General features: G+C 63.2%; 2 protein-coding genes across 3 annotated transcripts; both read left to right on the top strand.

Moving 5' to 3' along the window:
- The first annotated feature begins 604 nt into the window (after positions 1 to 604).
- On the top strand, positions 605 to 15074 carry NPDC1 (neural proliferation, differentiation and control 1). 2 transcript variants are annotated; one of them, XM_085239483.1, is made up of 9 exons: positions 605 to 775; positions 8122 to 8265; positions 11477 to 11584; positions 11852 to 12028; positions 12121 to 12187; positions 12608 to 12692; positions 12799 to 12878; positions 13056 to 13152; positions 13763 to 15074. In XM_085239483.1, the coding sequence occupies exons 1-9, from the start codon at positions 694 to 696 to the stop codon at positions 13838 to 13840; spliced, it is 918 nt and encodes a 305-aa protein (XP_085095609.1). In that variant the 5' UTR covers positions 605 to 693; the 3' UTR covers positions 13841 to 15074. The 2 variants fall into 2 exon arrangements, with proteins under 2 accessions (XP_085095609.1, XP_085095610.1); XM_085239484.1 differs by lacking the exon at positions 605 to 775 and adding an exon at positions 10452 to 10590.
- Positions 15075 to 18572: 3498 nt separating this feature from the next.
- Positions 18573 to 22362, top strand: LOC100544777 (POU domain, class 5, transcription factor 3). Its single transcript, XM_085239482.1, has 5 exons — positions 18573 to 19206; positions 20362 to 20473; positions 20642 to 20772; positions 21032 to 21196; positions 21387 to 22362. Exons 1-5 carry the CDS (start codon positions 18697 to 18699, stop codon positions 21636 to 21638), a joined length of 1170 nt encoding a protein of 389 aa, XP_085095608.1. The 5' UTR covers positions 18573 to 18696; the 3' UTR covers positions 21639 to 22362.
- The last annotated feature ends 463 nt before the right edge of the window (positions 22363 to 22825 follow it).

Below are 22825 nucleotides of genomic sequence, written 5' to 3'. Positions count from 1 at the left end.
CCTGGAGAACAGGAGGTTCAGGGGCATCTCATCAATGCCTACAAATGTCCAGGGGGTGGGGAGGATGAGACGGAGCCAGGCCGTGCTCCGCAGCGCCCAGTGCCGGGACAAGAAGCAATGGGCACCAACTGGAATACGATAGGGTTCCTTCCGAACATCAGGAAGCGCTTTAGAGCCGTGCGGGTGGCAGAGCAGTGGCACAGCCGCCCAGAGGGGCTGCGGGGTCTCCTCGGAGATCTTCAGAAGCCGCTTGGGCGCGGCCCCGGGCCCCCTGCGCTGGGCGTCCCGCTGGGGCAGAGCTTGGACAGACGGACCCAGAAGTGCCTTCCAACCGCAGCCGCGCCGTGACGTCCCGCATTTCCTCGCTCCCCTCTGCAGCGCTTCTTCCCTCAGCTCCGCTCCCGGAGCTCCGCAGCAGCATCTCCGCCCCTCGCCGCTCTCTCCCGGGGCGAGGACCGCGTTTCTGGTTGCGGGACGTGACGTTATCCGCCCGCCGGCGCACGCAGAAACGACCGCACGCAAAGCGGCGGCGGCGCAAAAGCAAACCGCGCTCAGGTGCGGCGGCGGCCCCGCGGCTCCGGCCCCGCAGCGAGCACCGCCCCGCCAGGGGGCGGCCGCCTCCGCCCCGCCCCGCCGAGCCCGGCGCCGCCGCCCGCAGCCCCGCGGCCCCGCGCCCGCCCGCGCCGCTGGAGGATGGTGGCGGCCGCCCGCCGCGGAGCGCTGCTGCTGCTGCTCGCCGCCCTCGGGGCCTGCCGCCCGCGCGCCGCCCGCACCGGTGAGTGCGCGCCGCGGCCTCGGCCCCCGCCCCGCCCCGCCCCGGGGACCCGCGGCTCGCCCCGGGGCCCGGCGCCCCTCGAGGCCGGGAGGCACCGTAGGGCCCTCCCCCGTGCCGCCGCGCCGGGCTCGGGGCCGGGCCGTGCGGCGGGAGGGGCTGCCCGGGGCCGGGGCTGGGGGCTCGCGGGGGATGGAGCCGAGGGAGCGGCTCCGCTTCCCTCCGGTGAAGGGGTTCCCCGGCGGGTGGGGGGGTCCGGGGTGCGGCACGCGGCGGTGGACCGAGAGCGGGATGGGAGGCGTCCCTCGGTGCGGCGCTCCCCGCGCTGCCGCCCGCTGTCCCGCGGCGCTCGTCCTTCGCTCCGGGACGGGTCCGAGGGCGGAGGGGTCCGGGGCGTCCCGCACCGCGTCCCGGGGAGGTGCCGAGCGGCCCGGGAGAGGGGACGGCCCCGGAACGGCGCCGGGAGCGAACGCCGCGGGGCTGTGCGCTGCGCTCCGATGGCTGCGCTGGGAGAACAAACAAATGGAGCTGCTGTGCCGCCCGAGCGCCGGGGGATGCGTCAGTCCGGGCAGGGCGCTGCACCCCCCGCTGCTGCGCGCTGTGCTGCGGGGCGCTCGTCGGGCGACGCGTTAGCGGGAGCTGCTCCTGCTTTCCTTTTTCCTTCTTCTTCCCTTCCCAGCAGCTCTATGCGTGGCCTGCTTTCTCTTTTCTTCAGGGGATTTCGCTTTGTTTTGAAGGCCCGGTTGTCAGCGTGCAGCTCTGCAGGGCCCGGTGCGTGCCCAGGGCTGTGATCCTGTGCCCTGCTGGGTGCTGCTGCAGAGATGGTGTTCCTGCACACCTCTTGGCAGTGCTTTCTGCCCCACTGGCTGCTCAGGGCCGGGGCTGCCCTCTGCTCCCAGCATTGTTTGCAGGCAGGCATTGTTTGCCCAGCCTGCCTGGTGCTGTGCTGGCTGCAGACAGGTTTGGCCATCTCCCCAGGGGGCTGCAGGCAGGTTTCTGCATGGTCACACGCAGTGAGGGTGAAGCCCACTGTCACCCCGCTGGGGCCATGGCAGCCATCAGAGCCACCCAGGGACTGTGACGCACACTGCAGATGTGCTGGGCAGCCACCAGCCCTCCAGCGTAGCCTCTTTCTGGCTCTGAATTTAAGGCCGCCGCAGAGCTAGGGTGGTTCACCTGGAACTGTGAGCTCAGGGCAGCGCTTCTCCTTGAGGAACCATTCCTGCACTGGGCTGGGGGGTCCTCAGGGGCTGCCCTGTGCTGTAGGGCCTGGTTTGTCCACAGCAGCATGGCTCAGGCTGCTGTCGGCTTTCCCCAAGGCGGAGGCTGGGGATGTGCTGCAGTTTGGAAGTGCCGACGGCAGCAGCATCCTGTGCCTGGGAGCTTGGCTTTGCAGGGCACGCAGGGACTCACGGGCTCTGTCTCCATGAGCCTTTTGGGACTGCCCTGCCCTGTCCCTCTGTGCCCGGCTGCTGTCCACTGGGGCACTGCTGCACAGCCAGGAAGGGAAGCACTGGTTCTCCTTTCCAGGAGGTCCAGCAGTCCCCTGGGACACAGATGGTGTGTGGCACGGGGACGTCTTCACCTTGTTCTGGGATGGAGGAGAGCGACAGCTGTTGCTGGAGGTGGTGCAGCTGATGCTGGAGCTTTGGTGTTCCCCACGTGTCTGCCCAGTGTGCACGGTTCCCAGCAGCACTCGTGTTTCCTGGCTGGATTTTCCAGAGCATCAGTGAGAGTCAAGACTTCTCACCGCTTCTTGAGAAATTTGGTCACCAAATTTGATCTGTTATTATAAATGAAAAGATTTCCCACATGAGATGGCAGCGGGGAGTGGTCTTGGAGCCCCATGCCACGCAGGTTGTGGCGTTGCTGTTTCAGTCTGCTGTGCTTCCAGGCTTCTCTGCTTTTTCTTGAGACGCAGAGCATCGTCTGAGTCATCGTGGTCACGATGGTCAATATTCTTCTCCATGCCTGTGTGACAGATGGATGTCACCCAAACCCCTGCTGCAGAGGAGGCTGCTGACCATCCCTGCTGGCCAGGGCCACTGTGCTGAGCTTTGCCACCCAGGGTTGCAGCTGCCTTTTTTCCAGGGGTTACCCCCACAGCTGTTCTGCCACAGGAGACTCTGGTGCTGTCGTGGCCCCTTCAGAGCTGACCCCCCCCGGCACACCCAGATGAGTTTGAGACATTTGCCTGAAACAGTCCTTCTGGGCCATGGGAGTATTAAGGGACGTAATCGGCTTAATACCGGCTCCGTGCTTAGGGGGTGGCTGGGGATAGGGGTGTCACAGGGTGGGGGCTGATGGGGACAGACGGGTCACGGGGTTGGGGCTGATGGAGATGGGAGGGGTGGCCCTTCCCCTGGGGACGGGGGGCAGCAATCGCTCCTGTCCTGTGCATTAACCCCAGCCTGGGCCATGCATGTGGTGCTGTGTGCCTGCTCTGGGCCTGGGCTCTGCTCCCGTGGTGCCACAGCCGGGTGTTTTTGTGGGGCTCTGCTCCCCACCTGCCCGGCCCCGGGGCCACATCGCCTCTCCCAGCCTGTGCTCTGCATGCTTTATCTACAGCAGCTGTTGCGAGGGTAATAAGAGCACCGAATGGAGGCAGCAGGCCTATAATTAGCCGTTTCATGAACTAAGGATAATTGCAAGGGGAAGAAAGTGGCCGTTAAGTGCCTGGAGCTGGGTAGCAGCCCTTGGGTGGGCGGGATGGCAGTGCCGGTGCTGCAGCAGGCCAGGGCTCGGGCAGCTTCAGATCGAAGCATTTTGTTCCCCCCACTCTGAGCGCTTTGTGTGGGCTGCTGGAGCGCGCTGCACCGACTCCTGTTCCCATATGGGCATTTTCCGTTTCCTCCCATTGTGTGTTTTGAATTCAAGGAAGAAAACGCAGGCAGAGCGGGACGCCTTCATTCCAGCCTCCCGTCCGTGGAGCACCGCAATCACGGCTGCTCCGTTTTGTGTCCAGCACCGTGCTGCCCCGAGCAGCGCCTTTCTGGCTTTCAGACAGAGCCCAGCGTGGCTCCTGCCCTTGGTTTCCCTTCTGGGGAAGGAGGCGGAGGTGGCACAGCGTGGGGACAGAGTCCAGCTCTGTGCACGGTGACGGTCCCGCTGCTGGGGATGCTGCGGCGCTGTGTGGCTGCCGGGGATTATCTGCGAGCCGCCCGCTAAGCTGGCAGAGAGAGACCCCGATAATCTGCCGGTAATGTGACCTGGCGCTGGGCTGCGGTGCGCTGCCGGCAGCGCTAATTCTTGGCTTTCTGGCTGGAAACGAGAAGATTTGCTGGAGCCAGCTTCTTTCTCGCGGGGGATAAAAAAAAAAAAACAAAAAATTTCTGGGCAGTTGCTCAGCTGTTTCACCTGCAGCCCTTCCCCGGGGCCCTGGACGTGGCCGTGCTGTGGGAAGGCACCATACACCCAGTGAGGGTTGCAAGGCCCCCTGTGAGGGGTATGTGCCCTCTGTGCCTGGAGCTGCAGGCACTGTCCACATCCCTGGGCACGCTGGGGGCTGGGGGCTGCACTGGGGCTGGGGGCAGCATGTGGTCGAGTGGCGCGGGCAGGTCAGGCAGACCCCCCCGCAGCTCACTGTGCTGCTGCCGCTGCCTCCAAACTGCTAGAGAGGATTTTGTTAGCAAAATCGTGCCTGACCTGTCTTCACTAAAGGCTTCCAAATGTCTCCTGGAGGTGTGGGCCACCAGCTAGGTGCGGGAGGGCAGTGGCTGTGGGAGCATCTGGCCCCAGTGGGCGCAGCACTGCTGCTCTGAGGCCGTGGGTCTCTGCCGTGAGCTGTCTCTGCCTGCTGCAGCCAGCAGCTGTCGGGTCACCAGAAGGAAGGTTGGTGGTATGTTAGGCTGCAAGGACAGCAAGGTGCTTTGTGGCACCGCTGACAGCCCGCGGTCCCCAGGGGGGCACTTCAGCTCTCCCCTGCTCCATCCACGTCCCATTGTGCCCCATCAGCCTGCCCCGGGAGAAGCCTACGTGCTGCTTGGTTTGCACCAAGGAAATTGTGTGCAGCATCTGTTTCTCCTCCTCTTTCTTTCTCTTTTTTTTTTTTCTTTAATTTCTTCCTGATTATGTGAAGCTAATGACTTGTGGCTGGAGGCTTGCCCGGCTGCTGCAGAGCTGACACCAAAACCTCCCTCTGGAGCTGAGCAAGAGCTGGTCCCAGGAGGAGCACAGTGTGACCACAGTGACCACCGACCCACCTGTGGGTCCCTGTCCCTGTTCCCTGATGCCCCCCGGCTCTCTTGTGGTTCTGAGCATGCCAGCAGCTTGCCTGCTCTTGCAGCACTCAGGAGCCATTTCCATCCCTCCCACTGCCACCTCCCATTCCTGCAGTGCCCATTAATCCCACTCCTGTTTCCTTAATGTGCCCTGCAAATTGCCAAGGCGGTGAATTGTAATTTTTCTGCCCAGTAAGGGCTTCTAGGAGCAATTAAGTGAAGTCCTGTTCCTACAACTTGCACAGGAGAGGGCACTTCTGGGAGGGGTTTCTTCTGCAGTGAGGCCCCTGTGCGTTCTTCCCAGCAGTGAGGCAGGTGGTGGTGACCTCATCCCTGTGCGCGTCCCCTGCTCTGTGCCACCTGGGGGCAGGCAGACCCAGCCCTGCCCCTTGTCACTGACCCTGGCACGGATCCTACCCGTGACTGTGGCACGGGGCGCGTTGGGGACGGCCTGTGCCAGATCTCTGCACCCTGGCTGGCGAGCACAACATCCAAACAAGACGAGTGCCGCGAGGCACGGGCTGGGGAAGGCGCTGGTGTTGCTCAACCAAAGCTGCCAAACCGGGAGGTGAGCGAAGCTGCGGGGTGATTTATTTGCAGCCTTTGGCGTGGCACGGCAGGAACGCCGATGCAGGCTGTGTGGGAGGCTGGTGGTGGCAGGGCAGCGGCACGGGGTGTGGGCTGCGTGGCCATGGCCGTGTGCTCAGCTCCCAGGAGCAGCAGTGCAGTGTGGCTGGTGCAGGTTTTCTGCCTGCTTCTAAGTGCAAGAGCAAGGGCCAACGTGTCAGCTCTTTGTGCCTGTCCCAGAATCCAGTCGCTGGGGTTTGCACTTAGGGAAACTGCTTGTGGAGCACCGGGGGCAAGAGGGGTCACTGTGCTGCATTTCGGTGACAGGAGCACAGCAGTGATGTGAGCAGCGTGGCACTGCCAAGGGGCTGCGAGCTGAGGTCAAGCAGCACATGGCCGTGCAAGGGAACACAGCTGCTGCACAGCACCTGGAGTGAGGCTGGGAGGAAAGCCCCGGCTGCTGCCTGCTCACAGGAAAGGCTCGGGAGCAGGCAGGCAAGCAGGCAGGCAATGAGCGGCTCCCACGTCACCGGGACGGAGGAGGAGCAACCTTGGAGCACCGCTGCGGGCTCCCACCAGCTGTGCCGGTGCGTTGCACTCTGCCGTGCCCTCTGCTGTCGTTAGCTGTGCTGCTGAGTGCTGTCGGGCCGTGCCCACAGCGGTGCTGGAGGCTCCCCAGCAGCCTCTTGGGTGCACTGCTGCATCGCTGGGTGCACTGCTGGGTACCACTGGGTGCACTGCTGCCCTGCTGAGTGCCCTGCTGGATGCATTGCTGCACTGCTGGGAGCGCTGCTGAGCTCCTGAGTGCCCCACTGGGTGTGCTGTGTGCCTGTTCCATTGGCAGCAGGGCCGTGTTAGCCCGGAGGCTGGGTGTTACCTGTGTGCAGCACTCATATCACTGATTAATTTCCCTCTTACGTTAACTTTTACCTTTTCACCTGCTGCATTTATGCACCAGGGGAGTTTCCTGTGTTCCATTAATACCCGGATGTCCTCCTAGAATTTATTTCATTTTCACCTGTGTGTTTTGGCAAGTATGTGAAAAAAAAAACAAAACCCTTTCCCTGGGGCTGTGAATGCCAGCAGCTCCACGTGCCGTCAGAGTGCCCTGGCAGGCATGTGGCCTTGGTGCCAGCTGTCCCCACGTAGGTCCGTGGGGATGGGGAGTGCTCTGGGGAGCTCTCTGACCCAGAGTCACCCATTTTGGGATGTGTGTGCGTGTGTGTGCGTGCACCCAGCAGCTCACTGAGCAGCTCCTGTGCTCAGGCCTGGATCCATTCCCACATGCCCTTGGCTCAGGCTCACCGTGCTGTTTGTTTTTCCACGCTGGCTGCGAGGTGTTGAGCTCTCTCAGCCCTCCTGTTGGGGCCTGGCCTTGGGGCGCTGAGCCTTCCTCCATGGGTCCCCACAGAACCTGGTGCCAGGTTGCCTTTGCCTGCACTGGCTATCGCTGCCACCTGCGGGAGGTTTAGTGGAGCATCCTGCTCCCAGTTGGGTGCTGGGCCCCACGGCCTGGCTGCTGGGGCATAGGGCAGGGCTTTGGAGGGCTCCAGAGGCTCCAGAGCCAGCATGGCAAAACATGGAGCCCCAGCAGCACACCCTGTGGTGATATCTGCTCGCTAAACACCAATTGATTAAACATCGGGAGCTTAATTAGATCAGTGCCCGTCTGTCTCGCTCCTAATCCCAACCCGTGACAGCTGCACAAGCACAGCTCGTTCCTCAAACAGAGATAACGACCTATTATATATTGCAGGCTGCTTTATTTAACTGGTTGCTGGGTGCTGGCTGAGCACGCCAGGGCTGTGTGTCCGTCACTGCCTCCTGTGGGGCCATGGGCGTCCCCATGGAGCCTTCTCCGCACTGAAGCTAATGTTTGAAGTTTTGGTGTGGTTTTAAACGAAATCAGCATGGCCTTGAGTGAGAGACGAGGGTGGGTGAGTGGCAAGTAGAGGAAGTCCAGCTCCCGTGCCTAACCCCCCAACTATTTTCCCATTGTGCATTAATTCACCTCTCAAACGCTCTGCACAGCTGAGCCCTGCACTGGCTCCAACTAGATGGCCTTGGGCTCGGCTCTGACATCCCAACACCCTGACATCCCAACACCCTGACATTCCAACACCCTGGCAATCTGACACCCCAACACCTTGACATCCCAACATCTTAACACTGACACCCTGACATCCCAACACCCCAACACTTTGACTCCCCAACACCCCGACACCCGAGTCTCAGTCTCACGAGTTTCCTTTTCCTGTTCTTGGAGGGACAAGAACTGAAGTTGTTCGTGATGGTGACAAGCAGCAGCGCTGAGGCCCAGGAGTGGGCTTTTGCTTTTTTGCCATTTTTGATGATGGCTCCCACGCGAGTATCGGCTGCGTGTTGATTTGGTTCTGGCTGCAGCCACTCGGTGCTGTGTGGGTGCTGTGGGCAGGGGCTGAGCCCTCAGCACGGGACAGGGATGTGCAGGAGGCACCGAGGGGAGGTGGGGCCCTGGGGCTCGGGGTCCCAGGCAGCGCCCAGCCCCACTGCTCCACCTGACACCTCTCCTCCTGTCCGCAGCGGAGCCGTGTCCGCGGCGCCTGGACTGCGCCCTGCAGCGACGGAAGTTCTGCCCGCTGGGATCGAGCACCTGCGGCCCCTGCCTGCCCAACTTCCTGGAGGACAGCCATGGACACTGCCTGCAGGAGAAGCGCTCACCCAGCGGTACGTGCCCGTACTTCAGCCTTGCACCCCATGGGAGGGGGTCCTGAGTCTTTGCCCCAAGCTGGGAGCACAGCGGCACCGGTCCTGGCACAGCCCCTCTCCCACCCTCATACCCATCCCTGGGAACAAGGAGCCTGTGCTGGGTGTGCCTGGGGCCGGCCCTTCCTGCTGGATGGGCACCTCTAAATGGGAGAGGAGAACCACAGAGCGAAGCAGCTAGGCGCTGTCAGTCAGAGGGGATGGGTGCTGGAAAGGGGGTGATGGATGCGTGCCGGGGTAGGATCTGTTCATGGCATTCAGCAGCAAGCAGGGGTGGGTGTCCTGGTTGTGGGCTCTGCTGGGGGGGGTTGAGTTTATTCTGTGAAGTCTTGGGAGCAAATTTTCCTCTTGGAAGTGCTGCATCTCCATAGCAACCCAGCTCTGTGTCGGTGTGGCAGGGAGATGCGGGGCCTCAAGCAGCATCCTCTGCTGGGGGTGCCCCCACCTCTGCCCCTCCCATCCCTACAGCCACCATCATCCCAGCTGTGGCTTCAGGCAGCATGCCGGCAGCTGGCTCTCCTTCAGCCCCTGTCTATGTAGGAGAAAACAGAGGTTCCTGAATCCTCTGTTTTAGCATGCTGGAGTCCAGCAGCATTCTGAGGCTGCCCAGTGCCCTTTGCAGGGAGGCACTGACTCCTCTCTGGGTGCTTTTGCATCCTAAGTGCTGATCCTGCGTTTTGCTCAGGCAGTGCCTGGCTCCTGACTGCATCAGTGCATCTGCAGGGTTCTGCAGGGGTGCAGAGGAGCTGCGATAGCTGCATTGTGGTGGTGGGGGGGGGAAGATGCACTGCCAGCTTGGAAACAGTGGTTGCCATGCCCTCAAGGATGCCTAACCCTTTAACGGTGCTGCCCACACAGCCGTGCTGCCCACGCAGCCCCTTTAAAGCGTCAGGCATCCTTCATATGCTTGCGACTGCCAGTGACACCGATCCCGGGATCCCAGCTGCTCACTGCAGTGCTGCTCCTGCGATTGGCTCCCGGCAGCAGCGTGGGCAGGAGCCAGGGCTCCTCTCCCTGGTGTGGGCACAGAGCTGTGCGCTGCCGGCTCGGCTGTGCGGGGCAAGAAGTGCTGCTTTGGGTCTGGAGCAGATGATGCACGTGAGCCGCGTGTTCCTCCCGTTGGTGACGGCGTGCATGGGGGTCTCGGCGTACCCTGCGCAGCACCAGCACAGAGGTGAGATGGGCTGTGCGGGACTCTGCCTGCATGCTGCGAGCCCACCTTGGGTTTGTGGCGGGGTCTGAGCCCCCCGTGCTTTGGGAGGAGCGGGACTGAAATGACAGTGAGTTTGTGCTCAGCGTCACTGCTGCTGCTGCTGCTCGGTCCCCGTGGCATGGAGCTCGCAGCACAGCTGGGGCTGGTGGAGCTGGGGGTGATCCTACAGAGCGTGAGGGAGAAGGAAGGGGGCTACTGGGCCGGCCCACTCCCTTTAGCTGCACTTCCCAGCACTCAGGAGGGATCTGCAGTCTCGAGGCAGGATGGTGTGGATAAGGGGATTTGTAGCAAGGCTGCTGTGCCTGCCTGCAGCATTTGGGCATTCCTGCTTTCAGTGCACCTGGGACCGCAGCCCACACGCATCCCTCCTCCTTCTGCCTTCCTCAGGAGACCGTGGGCAGGGAGTGCCGAGGCTGGGAGCTGGTGCCTGCCATCAGAAGGCACCCACGCCCTGCCATCCCGCTGCCCCCAGCAGGCCAGCCACCCCCTGTGCCCCCGCACTGCCCTTCACCCTCACACGTCCTGGGGCAGGGCTGCACTTTGTGCGCCGGTGCTTCACTGCTCCCTCCTCGGTGCCCCTGCCTGCATTGCAGGGAGACAGACGTGGTGGTCGCTGGGGAAGTTATTTCTCTGCTGATGTTAAAATTAAATGCTTTAAAAAATGTAATGGACAAGAATGAAGAGGTGAGTGCTTGTTTCAAACCGAGTGAAATTGAGGTGTGGGGACTTTTAGCAGCTGAAAGGGAATGTGGAAATAAGAACTGGTTAATGCAGGTGAGTCACTTGCCTGTGTTCTGCTGAAAGCGAGCGCATGGCTGTAATGTTCTAACGCCGCTTTAAATGCTGGGAGAGCTCTGGGCTCTGTGTCCCACAGAACCCTGTGAGTGGCCCTTTCTGTCTGCTCAGTGTTTGAGTGTTTTTTTGCATTTTTTAGATTTTTTTAGGCACATCACATCAATGGTCCGGAAACGTCAGCAGTTACGGCAGCAGCTGCCCAAAGCATGGCTGTGACATGGGCCCTGCACCACAGTACTACAGGCACAAACACAGCCCAGTTCTCCCAGGGATTCTGGGTAGGGTTGAGATTGGGATTGAGCTTAAATTTGGGATTAGGGTTAGGGTTAAGTTAAGTTTGGGGTTAGGCTTACGGTTAGGGTTATGGTGATGGCTCTTCATGCTCATCTTGGAGCCTTGTGTGCACACATTTCAAACCAGGGGCTGAGATTCTCAGCCGAGCCTGTGATCCTAGAAGGCAGCAGTCAGGGAAGCACGAGGAGCAGTTCTGGGAACACGAGGGCTGTGCCTCCCTCTGCTGAGCTAAGGTGGAACGGGTCACATAGGTGCTGAGCTGTGACCTCGCTGTCCTGCTGCACTCCAGCCTGGCCGTGGGTTCCTGGGCCAGCCCACGGGTGTCCCCGTTTCAGGCTGATGCTTGGCTCAGGCAGAAGGCAGTGGCTGTGAGTCACAAGGACAGGCGGGGGCGGCCGAGGGGCTCTGTGCCCAGCTGGGAGGGATCGGTGTTTATTTCCAAACACTCCAAGTGATGACAAATTCCAGAGGAGCTGCGATTGTTATAACCTTGAATTTTCCGGGAACCGAGCTGCCCGCACCACCTTGCCTTTGTATGTCTTGATTTACCCTCCAGGGCTTCCCACTGGGGACAGCCTTAATGCAGCAATGAGAGGGAGCACGGAGGACTTCTGGCTTTGAAGTTGAGTTTAATCCTGTTAAAAGCCGCATATGTGAGCAGCAGGCGCTGCGAGCGAGGCTCGGTGCTTCCCCTCCAGCTCAGTGTCGCTCTGCGCTGCAGCCCCACAGGAGGGCACCCCACCCCAGGGCTGAGCTCTGCAGCACCGCCTGAGCCCCATCGGGGGTGATGCTGGCTCTGACCCCAGGCGGGGTTCTCCCCTGGCGGCCGGCCCGCGTGCCCACCTCACGCCCGTGTTTCTCTTGGTGCAGGGAGGACGTCTGTTCCCAGCTTAGAGGAAGAAATCGACTTTCTGGCAGAAGTGCTGGCCAGGCAAGATGCTACCCGTCCCCACGCCCTGCGAGATGGCAAGCCCAGGAGTAAGTGCTGCTTGCGCTTGGTGAAGTCCCTCTCAGGCCTCTTGTGGGGAGCTGATGAGGCAGGGGACTACACCAGGGCTTCTGTCAGCTCCTGAATGGGATGGGTGGCAGTGGCAGAGGCTCACGGCCACACGGCCCTGCCCTAGTGCTGAGGTGTCCCCTGCTCGCCCAAGCGGTTTGGGCTGCGACAGCCCCCACTGTATGGCCACACACCGGGCACACCGCTCTGCTCACACCGCTCTGCTCACACCTGGCTTTGTCCTGCAGCCACCCCGGCCCCCATCGGGAGACAGCGAGCGCCCAGCAGGCTGAGACAGGAGCTTCTGCAGAGTGGCCCGTCCGGCAGCAAGGCGGCTGCCACCCTCCCCACCTCTACCACTGCCACTGCACCGAAGCACCCTGTGGAGGCAGCCCCCGTCCCTTCGAATGACGATGTGGTGCTCGGTAAGGCCGATGACACGGGCGGTGCCTGGGCTGGCTCTGCAGTGCTGGGGGTGCTGCCGCGCCCTGGGGCTCAGCACAGTTTCCCTCTGCAGGGCTGATTGTGGTGTGCACACTGGCTGGGATCTCCGCTCTGATTGTGGCCGCAGTCTGCTGGTGCAGGTGAGCTGGGTCTGCTGGTAACAGTAAATCCCTCGGTGTCCCTCAGTGTCCCCGTGCAGGGAGCTTTTCTCATGCTCTTCTCCAGGGCTTGGGGAGAGCTTGGAGGAAAGGCAAGAGCTGTCCTCGATGGTCCCAATGCAGATACAATAGTGTTCGTGTCCCTTGAAGTTGGGGCTGGAGGACAGTGGTAGGACACCCCAGGCTCCTGGGAGCGGTGGCACCTGCTGTGGCATCACTGCAGCACTGGGTGCCAACACCACACATTGGTGGCTCATCTCCAGCTCCCTGTGTGCCATGGCCTGTGGGATGGAAGTGGCTGTAACTTTTCCTGTGCCGTGGCACAGAACAGGGATCAGGGTGGGAGGGCACTTGCTCCTCTCTGGAGCTGCTCCTGCCAGCACTGTCCTCTCCTCCTGTCAGGCTGCAGAAGGAGGTCAGGCTGGCACAGAAAGCAGACTACTCAGCACAGAGAGTGGCCAGTCCTCTGCCCTACGACAAGATCTCGGTAAGGAGCTGTCGCGGTGGGCTGGGATGTGTTCCCTACGGGGCCCTGCTGGCTGGGCACTCTGCTCTCTGGAGCGCTGCCCTCACGCTGCCGCTGCTCTCTCCAGCCTGGGGACAAGACGCTGGCTCAGAGCGCCCAGATGTACCACTACCAGCACCAAAAGCAGCAGATGCTCTCCATGGAGAAGTAAGCAGCCTCGCCTTTGCCAGAGCTGCCACGGCTGAGCATCCCAAAAGCTCACGAGTACAGCTTGTCCTTCCAGAACCCCCCCACCCCAGCTCTGTCCTCGGGCAGCACCATCTGGGTGGCCGTCCCATGAACTGGGATCCCGTTGACTCCCCTCTCGCCAACCTCTCCCCACAGGCATAAAGAAGAGCCCAAGGTGCCGGACTCCGCCTCATCCGATGAGGAGAACGAGGACGGAGACTTCACGGTGTACGAGTGCCCCGGGCTGGCTCCGGTAAGGCGGCTGCAGGGCGGCTGCGGCTGCGGGGGTTGCGGGTCCCCGCACCCACAAGAAGGCGAGGCGGCTTCACCAAACCCCGAGGCGGCCGACCCCGTCTGCCTTCACGCTGTGCCCTCTGCCCCGACGGCTGCTGCGCTGTGTCCCGAGAGGTGCCCCTCTGTGGGGCCGGGACGTGGGCGCGGGGCTGGTGTCTCGTCCCGTCCCGTTGGCCCCGAGCACGGAGAGTCGCGGCTCCTCGCCTCCCGGGGCCGGAGGGGCCACTTCTGGCCCTGCCGCTTGAAGGGACCCCGAGGCAGGGCAGCTCCTGACAGCCCTGGGTACAAAGAGCACAAAGCGGTCTCGGAGCCGCCTTTCACATGGTAATGGTGCGGAGCCCGACCATCAGGGCTCAGATTAAGGGTCATCATTACGTCTTTACAGGCCCATTAAGGGACAGTTGGCGCAGTCTGGGCGATGAACCCCACTGCTGCCAACGCGGCTCCGGGCCTCCCGGACGGAGTTCTGTGCCCCCCGAGGGCTCCGGGCCCAGCGCTGTGCACGGGGGGTTGACCCGCTCCGCCGCAGGCCCTGACCGGCCGCTTCTCGCCTCCATCTCGCTCTGCAGACCGGAGAAATGGAAGTGAGGAACCCGCTGTTCGACGACTCCTCCCTGCACCCCCCGAACCCCAAGGTGCACCCGTAACACCCCGCGCCCGAGCTCTCTGCGGACCGCACGACCCGGGCAGGGCACGGCCCCCCCCCGCCGGACTGCTCGACGCCTGCCCAATAAACACCCACTAACAGCCGTGGGATGGGGGCTGCCCTGCTTCAAGCGTCCTTGTCCTCTTTGCCGCTGTGATCGCGTCCCTGCAGCCGCCCGCTGCTCCGGGGCACCCCGAGGGCCGAGGGGGCCGGGGATCCCCGCTGTGCTGTGCTTTGGGGGGGGCGGCGGTTCGTGTCCCGATGCTGCATCCTCAGCGCGGCAGCGACCCGCTGTGAGGTGGCCCTGAGCTGCCCCGTCCAACCCGTGGGGCCGGAGCTGAGAGCAGTCCCGGAGCCGCCGAGCCCCGGGGTGGGGGGATCCTTTGGGCTCACTGCAGGCGGGGGTCGTCCTCGAGGTCCTTGCAGCTCGCTGGGATCTCACCCCAGGCCTCGGTGCGATGAACGGTCCGAAGGGGTTCAGCATTTCAGTTTTAAACCGATGGGGGAGGAAGGAGAGGAGCGCAGGAGCTGCAGGCCAGGGGCACTCGCTGTTCTGCAGTGCTGCGCTGCTCCCTGAGCCCCACGGTGCCCACAAGGTGAGCGTGGCTGAGCCCAGTGCCGAGCAGGGGCACCCCCTGCATGCCATCTCCCCCAACACCTGCTCTTCTGTGTCCACGGCCCTGCCTGGCAGACCCACACCTTTCACAGCCTCCCTGTGGAGCTGCCCCAAGCATCTCTCTGTGAGATGGGACAGCCTCCTCCGTCTACCCCGGGCTCCCACCCCCCACCTGCACCCTCTGCCCGTGTCTGTGTCCGTGTAGAGCATGCAGGAGCCTAGGGCTTTGTGTCCTTGCCAGCTGCTGCCGACACATCCCTGATGCTCTAAGCCGAAGTCTGCACTGCATTGGCCTCAACCCCGCAATCTCATTGGCACAGGGCCTGGGATGAGTTCGGGGTTGCTTTTCACAGATGTGGTTTCATCTCCAGAGCCCGGCACAGGCATTGCAGCTGCAGGTGTCCCTGCTGCATGCAGGAGGCCCCTTGCAGGCGCAGCACAGCGGGGATGGCAGCATGGCCCCGTGGCAGTGCTGGGGGGCAGCGGTCGTCACTGCACAGATCCTTTCTCTTTGCCGTGCTGTTACACGTGGGTCGCTGCCCCTCTCCCTGAGACCGTTGTTATTCTATGGATTGTAGTTATTTTAAAAGGAGATTTTATTAAACGACCATGTTTGAGACCCATGCGAGTGTGTGCAATGCCCCGCCGCAGCTTTGCTCTGTGGCAGTTTATAGGTAGCAGGCTGGGGCCCTCGGGCCGGGGGGGCTGGGGGTGTGAGGGGTCAGGGGGGCTGCTGCTGCTCCCCTGTTCCAAAACCTTCCCCAGGAGAAAGCGAGGGTGGCCTCCCGCCCTCCTGCTCCAGCGGCAGAGCTCTCAGGCAGCGCTCGTCCCAGACACAGCGAGAGACAGCTTCATTTCTTGCGTCTCAGATGGGGGTGTTTGCCAAAACATCCCCCGGGTTGGGGCAGGTTTCCTTGCATAGGCGCTGGATGGGAGCCCCCGGCTGCCTCTGCCCGCACCCACCCGGCCCTAAATCACCCGGGGCGGTCCCTCCCACCCCGCTAATCTCTCGCCCCCCGAGGCCGGGCCCTTCGCACCTCGGCGGGGCTGGCAGATAAGGGCTATCGGTGCCCTCTCCCGCCAGCCATTGTGTAGCCGTTGGAGCTCCTCTCCCGGCCCTTTGATCACGGCAGCCCCCTCACGCTGATACCATCTTGTCTCCTCCGGGTTTCGGCGCTGCAGGGTCGGGTGCTATTGTGCAGCCCCGGAGGGTCTTCGCTGACTCATCTCCAAAGCACCCGAGTACCATCGGGGGGTGCTTGGCTCACCCCTGCTCCGGGCTGCCCCACACCTGGGGCATGTCTGGCATTGCCTGCACCCTGACACTGTGCCGGGCTCCCCATGACACCGCCTGGTGTTTCTTTCTATGGGGAACCCTGCGGTCTCCAGCTGCAGCCGCAGCTGGAGCAGGCAGCATCGCACCTCGCGTCACCAGGGCTGTACTATGCGCTGACCAGCAGAAATGCAGCTTTCACACAATCACTGCCCCCAAAGTTCCCAGTTCTGGCTTTCCTTTACTCCTGGAGCCCAACGGCCTCTCAAAGCGCACCCAGGTTTTTTGGCTTTCCCCACCCATAAGGCAGCAGAGAAGGAAGAGCTGCCAGGTTCAGGTGTGGCGGTGGTGTGGGTGATACCCAAATGACACCCCAGGATCTGTACTGGGGAGGCCTTTCCAGGAAGAACAGCACTCTGGGCACAGCCACCCTCCAGGATGCTCAGCTCCTGCCAGCCCTCTTCAGCCCCTGCATCATCCTCAGCACCGCAGCAGCTCTCAGAGCCCTGAGAGCAGGGGGACCCAGGCTGAGCAGAGGGACATGGGAGCACAGCCACGGCTCAGGAAGGCACGCTCAGCCCCAGCAGCTCTGCCAGTGCAGCCAAGCAAACCATGGTGCCATGGAGGAGTGGCAGTTATCCCCCTGGGGATGGGACTTTGGTGCTGAACCCAGTGCTCATGCTCCTCAGATGAGCCTGAGGTGAAGATGGGGACATGAGGTCCAGTCAGGCCCCATCCCTATCATGTGCAAGTCTGCAGCCCACCACACAGCTCTGCCTGGGCAGCACCAACTGAAACTGTCACATCCAGCAGTGATGTCTGTGTCACTGACTGGCGGTGAATAAAACATCACCTTTGAGCACACACTCCTAATACATTTTTTCCCCAAGGGAGAGCAAGCCAGAACACTTGGCAAAGGGAAGAGACAAATGTTTGCACATTTCTGCTGTCCCAGCTTGCTGCCTTCCTACCGAGCTGGGGAGCACATACAGTTCACTCCACTAAGCTTTTTCCAGCAGGATCCCACTGATCTCTGGCGGGTTACAGGGCTTGGGCTGCCAGCAGAGACTGCAGCTGGAGACTGAGTACAGAGAGCCTAAGGCATTCTGCCTGCAGCATCCCTCCTGCCCCAGGCACACAGCTCCAGGGACGTCCGCCCCAAAGGGAGAGGAGATGTAAGCCCCAGCCAGTGCTGCACAGTGACCCCCAGAACAGCCAGGCACCTCGTACAGGCCCAGAGATCGCCCCATTGAAATGTACAGGGGACGTCGAGGAACCCCACTGACTCGCTCCACATCCCCCAGCTAAAACCATCACCGCCACAATGGGCCCTGCTCCTACAAAGGGACAGTTCAAAGTCAACGTCTCCCTTCCCCTCTGCCTGTATATGAAAGGGAGCAGGAATGCGTTTGAGGCCCTGGCGGCCGGCATGTCCCGCTTCCTGGGGGGATGGAGAGAAAGAGCAGGTTGGCAGGAGGAGGGGGCCCGGCCCAGAACAATAAATCAAAGGGGAAGGGGTTACTGCCCAGCCGAGGCATCTTCTGAAACCTCGGGGCCGCAGCTGGAGCCCGGGAGGAGCCGGGGCTGATGGCTGCGATTGGAGCCCCACGGCGACACTTCCGCTGCGGGGATGCGATGGCGCAGGGCAAGCTGCGGGGCAGCCTTGGGGAGCTGCTGCTGCGGGGTGCGGTGCTGCATCTCTCTGCCCGATGCTGCCCCAGGCCTGGCTGATACCGGCACCTGTGTCCGTACCCGGGGCCGTGGAGCGAAGGGCCGCCACCAAGCAGTTCCCATCCCAGGCGGTTCACACAGACTTGGGGTTCTGCTCGGACTGCCCACGTCCCACCGGCTTTTCGCATCCTTCCCAGGCCGTCCTGCTGCTCTCTGTCCTCAGAGCCACGGGGTCGGGGTGAAGACCCACCGAGGGCAGCAGGACGACAGAGTTGGCCTCAACCCCTTTCGCCCCGCCACTTTTCCCCTATATGACGTCCAATACAAGAGGCACTTCCACTCCCTCTCGCACCCCTCCTGCTCTACCGCGGCGCACACCGACAGCTGCGGGAGCAGCAGCAGTGCCGTCCTGCCGAGCCTATCTCCTCGGCATATCTCAGGTGTGAGACTGCGGAGGCCAAACGGCGGCTCCCGGTAATCCGGGTTAATAAACAGGAGAAGGTGCGGTCCAACGCCCCGGCCCGCTTCTGGCCGCGGATCCGAGGGCCGGCCCCGAGCAGCGCTGGGAAGGAAGGAATGACGGGGGAAACGCCGCGACCCGCGGCCTGACAGCTGCACTGTGCCGGGGCAGCGCGACAGGAGAGCTCTTCGGAGCAAATCTCAAGCGCGCTCCATCGCGGGGCCGATCGGTGCGGGGGGAGGTCAGCACAGCGCACCGCAGCACTGCCCTGCGGGACGAAGGAGAGGAGCGCAGCCCTGCGGGGCCGGGCTGTGCCAGGGGAGCGCCGTGCGAGACACTGCGCGCCGACCGGGGGCCGCCCCGATGGGCGGACGGAGGAGCGCGCTAAGGCCGTGCAGACACAGACGGCGCCACCGTTCCCAGGCGTCGGGGCCGCTCCCGCTGCGCCCGTGCCATCCCCGTGCAACGTCCCATCGCCGCCCCGGGCGGGAGATGCTGCGTGCAGAGCTCCGCAGGCGGGCAGGACGGTGCCCCCCCGCTCCTTCGCCCAACTGCCCAGGGGCCAGGGCGACGCGAACCCGGCCCCCTCACCCCCCAGAGAAAGGGGATCAAGTTCACGCCCGACCCACCGGCGGGGCCGCGCCGACGGGGCCAATGGGGCGGGGGCCCATTTCCATACGGTCCGGCCCGGCCCGGCCCGACCCCGCGGCGCTCAGTGGCACCGGCGGCGCGGCAGCATGGAGGCACCTCTCGGCGCTCCGCGCCCGGCTTGAGCGCGGCGGCCGGGACGAGCCGCAACCCCGTCGGCGCCGCATGGAGCCCTAGGCCGCGGCCACGATGTTCAGCCCGGACGGGGGGCTGCCGGCCGCCCCATTCGGCCTTCTGTCCGACGGCGGCCCGCCCTTCCCGCGCGGAGGCTACGACGGCGCGGCCGCGCAGCAGCTCTTCTTCCCCTTCGCCTCCGAGCCCGACGGCGCCCGCGACGCCGCGTCGGCCCGCGCCTGGCTGCCCCCTCCCGCGGGGCCGCCCGCCAAGGCGGAGGCGCGTCCGGCCCGGCCCTGCCGCCAAGGCTCCCCCGAGCCCCGCGCCGCGCCGCCCGCCACGCCCTGCTGCGGCCCCGCGTGGGCCGCGCCGCCCTGGCCCGGGCCCGCGCCCCCCGCGGCCACCGCCGTGCCCGGCCCGCCCTTTCCCGGCCCCGCGGCCGCCGCCTTCCCGGGCGCGCCCGGACACGCGCTGTGCCCCGCCGCCCTGCAGCCGGGCTCCGGCGGCCTCGCCAACCTGGGCAGCAGCGGCAGCTCCAGCGGAGCCGCCAGCGAGGGCGGCCACTCCAGCGACAGCGGAGACGAGGTGAGCTCTCCCCCGCCCCTAGCCCCGCGCGGCCGACTTCGCCGGGAAGCGGCCGCCGCTCCCCCCGACAGCTGATCTGGTCCCGCCGAAGCTTCCCGACCCCGGGAACGTCGCGTGTCGGTCCCGCCGCAGCCGTCCGACTCTGCGCGAGGCCGCGGTGAGCGCTGCCCGCGGTGGGGTCGGGGTGCTCCGGCTTTCGCGGCCGTCGGGGCCCCGCGGCTGCGACTCGGGCAGCGCTTCCTCGCCCCAGCGGCGTTCCCTGCGCGGCGCGGTTGCCTCCGTCGTCGAGGCGTGCGCACGTGTGCAGCTTCGCGGTCTGCGGGACTTTTGTGTTTTTTAACGTTCGGAGGAAAGGAGAACTATAAAGGCTCCGGGTGGCCGTGCGACATGCCCGGCTGCAGCCCTCGAGGCTGCGGTGGGAGTCCCCGTGCCTGTACTCTGAGAAGACCCCGAGGGGCCCTTCGTCCGCTGTCCCCGCAGAGTAGTGGGGCATTTCTCTGCCGGGGAGGAAGGGAGATCTTCGGATGTCTTCGGAGCGTTCGGCCCCTGCGGACTTTGGGGGGGGTTCTGCGCTTTGCCCCGCTCCGCCTCCGAGCATCGCATTGGGGACGGACACCGCGTGTGCCCCCACGCGCGACACCCACGGTGGTTGATCGGCAGTTGTATTTGGGGGGTTTTAGTTTGAAATTTTTTCTCGGCATCGCGTAGAACGTCCATTCCAGGCAGATGTGCGCCGGGGTCAGCAGCGGCGGGGATGGATGGCGATCGTTTCAAAGTTTCTGCGTGTTTTCTCTGCGTGGGCCGGCCGCTTTTGTGTGAGCGGCCTTGGCACGGCGGGGCTCCCGAGCCCGGTGGAAGGAGTCACGGATGCGCCGGGCTCCCCGGGGTCGGTGAACGCGAGCGGTTAAGGCTGACGCTTGCCGGCAGGAGGCATGTATGTAAAAGCCAAAAACCTGCTGTGAATGTGTAACTGGGTAAAAGGGTTGCGAAATGCCCACGGCAGCCCTTGAGGCTGTCACGATGGGAAGCCGATGCGCCCGGATGAGCAGCCGTCCCGAAGTGCGGATCCTGGCTGGGGGAACCACGCGAACCGCGCGGCTGTTTCACCCGCGGTATCTCGGGCCACAAACCATGTGTCTGCTTTGCTCCTGCCAGGATGCGCCGACCTCAGAGGAACTGGAACAGTTCGCCAAGGACCTCAAGCACAAGCGCATCATGCTGGGCTTCACGCAGGCTGACGTGGGGCTGGCTCTGGGCACGCTCTATGGTAAGAGGGGAACCCGGTGACCCAGCTGAGAGAGCACCGTGCTGGAATCGGGTCCCCGAAGAAGGGGATCCTGGGGGCTGCGGGCTCTGCGCTGCTCCTGGGGGGAGGCACAGCTCGGGGCCCACGGTTGGGGGGGAGCTGTGCGTGATGTGCGACCTCCCCACGCAGGGAAGATGTTCAGCCAGACCACCATCTGCCGCTTCGAAGCTCTCCAGCTCAGCTTTAAGAACATGTGCAAGCTGAAGCCGCTGTTGCAGCGTTGGCTCAACGAGGCAGAGAACACGGACAACATGCAGGAGGTACAGGGCGGAAAATGCATCTGTCTCCCCTGTGTCTGCAGGTGGGGAGTCAGTGGTGGGATGCTGGGAGTGGGGTCGGCTGCACGGGATGAAGCAGCACTCTGAGATTTTATTTAATCTCTGAGGCTGTGCTGGCACAGTTACAGGGAGAAAGCCTTTCTCTCACAGAGCCCTGCAGCCAGCTGTGCGTGTCTAGAGTGGGGGGACATGGGCAGCTCTGGGTCACTCTATGACCAAGTGTGGTGTCTCTTACTTCCAGATGTGCAATGCAGAGCAAGTGCTGGCCCAAGCCCGGAAGAGAAAACGTAGGACCAGCATTGAGACCAACGTGAAGGGAACACTGGAGAGCTTCTTCCGCAAATGCGTGAAGCCCAGTCCTCAGGAGATCTCCCAGATTGCTGAGGACCTCAACCTGGACAAAGACGTAGGTTTGGCAGGACGGGGATGGCGAGGGGTGTCCCAAACACCTTCAGCTCCTGGGCACCCCGTGGGGCCAGTTTGGTGCCAGGAGGTGGGAGGGTGGCTGCACTAGGTGCCCCCCCAGGCGCTCACACTGCATAGTGCCACAGAGCCCCACTCATCCTTTCCTCTCCTCCCATCTCCCTCCCTCGCAGGTTGTCCGGGTCTGGTTCTGCAACCGGCGTCAGAAAGGCAAGCGGCTGCTGCTGCCCTTTGGCAACGAGTCAGAGGGGGTGATGTACGACATGAACCAGTCCCTGGTGCCCCCTGGTCTGCCCATCCCAGTGACATCCCAGGGCTACAGCCTGGCACCGTCCCCCCCCGTCTACATGCCACCTTTCCACAAGGCTGAGATGTTCCCCCCGCCTCTGCAGCCCGGGATCTCCATGAACAACAGCAGCCACTGAACAGCAGCAGGGGGGCAGGCAGCGAGCGGTGCACCCATCCAGAGGCAGCGTCCCCCCCCCAGCCCTTCCCCGCCATGTGAGCGCTGTCCCAGCAGCAGCCCTGTGTGGGGTCAGCTCCTCCTGGGCCCCCCCTCCCTGTTACCTGCCCGGGGCCAGGGGGAGCTGCCTGTGCCAGGCCCCAGCTGAGCTGCTCTCCTGTGAGAACCAGAAAAAAGCATTTCTTAAATTGTTGTAGGGGTTGGGGGAGGGGGATTTGTTGTTTTTGGTTTTGGTGTTTTGCTTTTTTTTTAATGGTTTTGATTGTATTTCTAGTTTTTAAAAAGTGAAAATATCTTTGTAGTGATGGCTAGTTTCCCAGCTGCCTCCTCCCTGCCATGTAGAGCAGGGCTGGGGTGCTGCGGGGTGGGGGTCTCCTGCAGGCTCTGTGCCTGTCCAGGCAGCCGGGGGGAGCCGAGGGCCGTGATGGTGCTGGGGGAGCCCGGCAGTCCCCACCCCCCTGCCCACAGCACAGGAGAAAGGGTTGTGTTGCACCCGCTGTGGGCGAGTAGGGGGCAGGGAGGGCCGTGAGCCCAAGTGTCACCATGGAGCCAGTGGGGCTGACACCATCCTGTCCATGCTGCTAGCACCCCGTGCCTTTGAGCCTGCTGTAGTTGATGATTTTTTTTTTTCCCCTTAATCATATTCCCTCTGGCAATTAAATAAATCTCAGTTTTTTGGGGCACAAGAGCTAGTCAGCCCCTTCCTTTCTTTGCCTGCCTTGCACCAGGTGCCAGGCCGGTCCAGCTGTGCGGGTGAGCTGATGTCTGTGTCCTGGCAGGAGCTCTGCTGAACAGCAGCATTCCAGATTGCAGCAGAGCTGCTGCTTCGTGCTGCCCCAGGCTGCTTGGGTCGGTGGGTGCTGACCCTGGGGCTGCCCTGCCCTGGGTCCGGCTCTGTGCTGAGGGACCAACAACCCGTGCACAGCTCCAGGGCTGGGTTGCAGATCAGTGGGAGCACACTGCCTAGTTCTTTTTCTCTGCAAAAGCAAACGTGTGTGTATGGAGTGGGAGGGGGTCACTTTCCACACTTACAGGGCTGCTGTTTTTTCCATAGCTGCTCTTAGGAAACGTGGAAGCTCAGCCTGGTGAGGGACATTGGTGCTGGTGTGCAAGTGGTGCCCAAACCAGGAGCTGACGCCTCAAGCAATG

The sequence above is a fragment of the Meleagris gallopavo genome, chromosome 19, assembly GCF_905368555.1.
Source record: "Meleagris gallopavo chromosome 19, MGAL_WU_HG_1.1, whole genome shotgun sequence".
Classification (NCBI taxonomy): Eukaryota; Metazoa; Chordata; class Aves; order Galliformes; family Phasianidae; genus Meleagris; species Meleagris gallopavo.
Note: the sequence above shows the minus strand (reverse complement) of the source record. Positions and strands in the feature narration are given on the sequence as shown.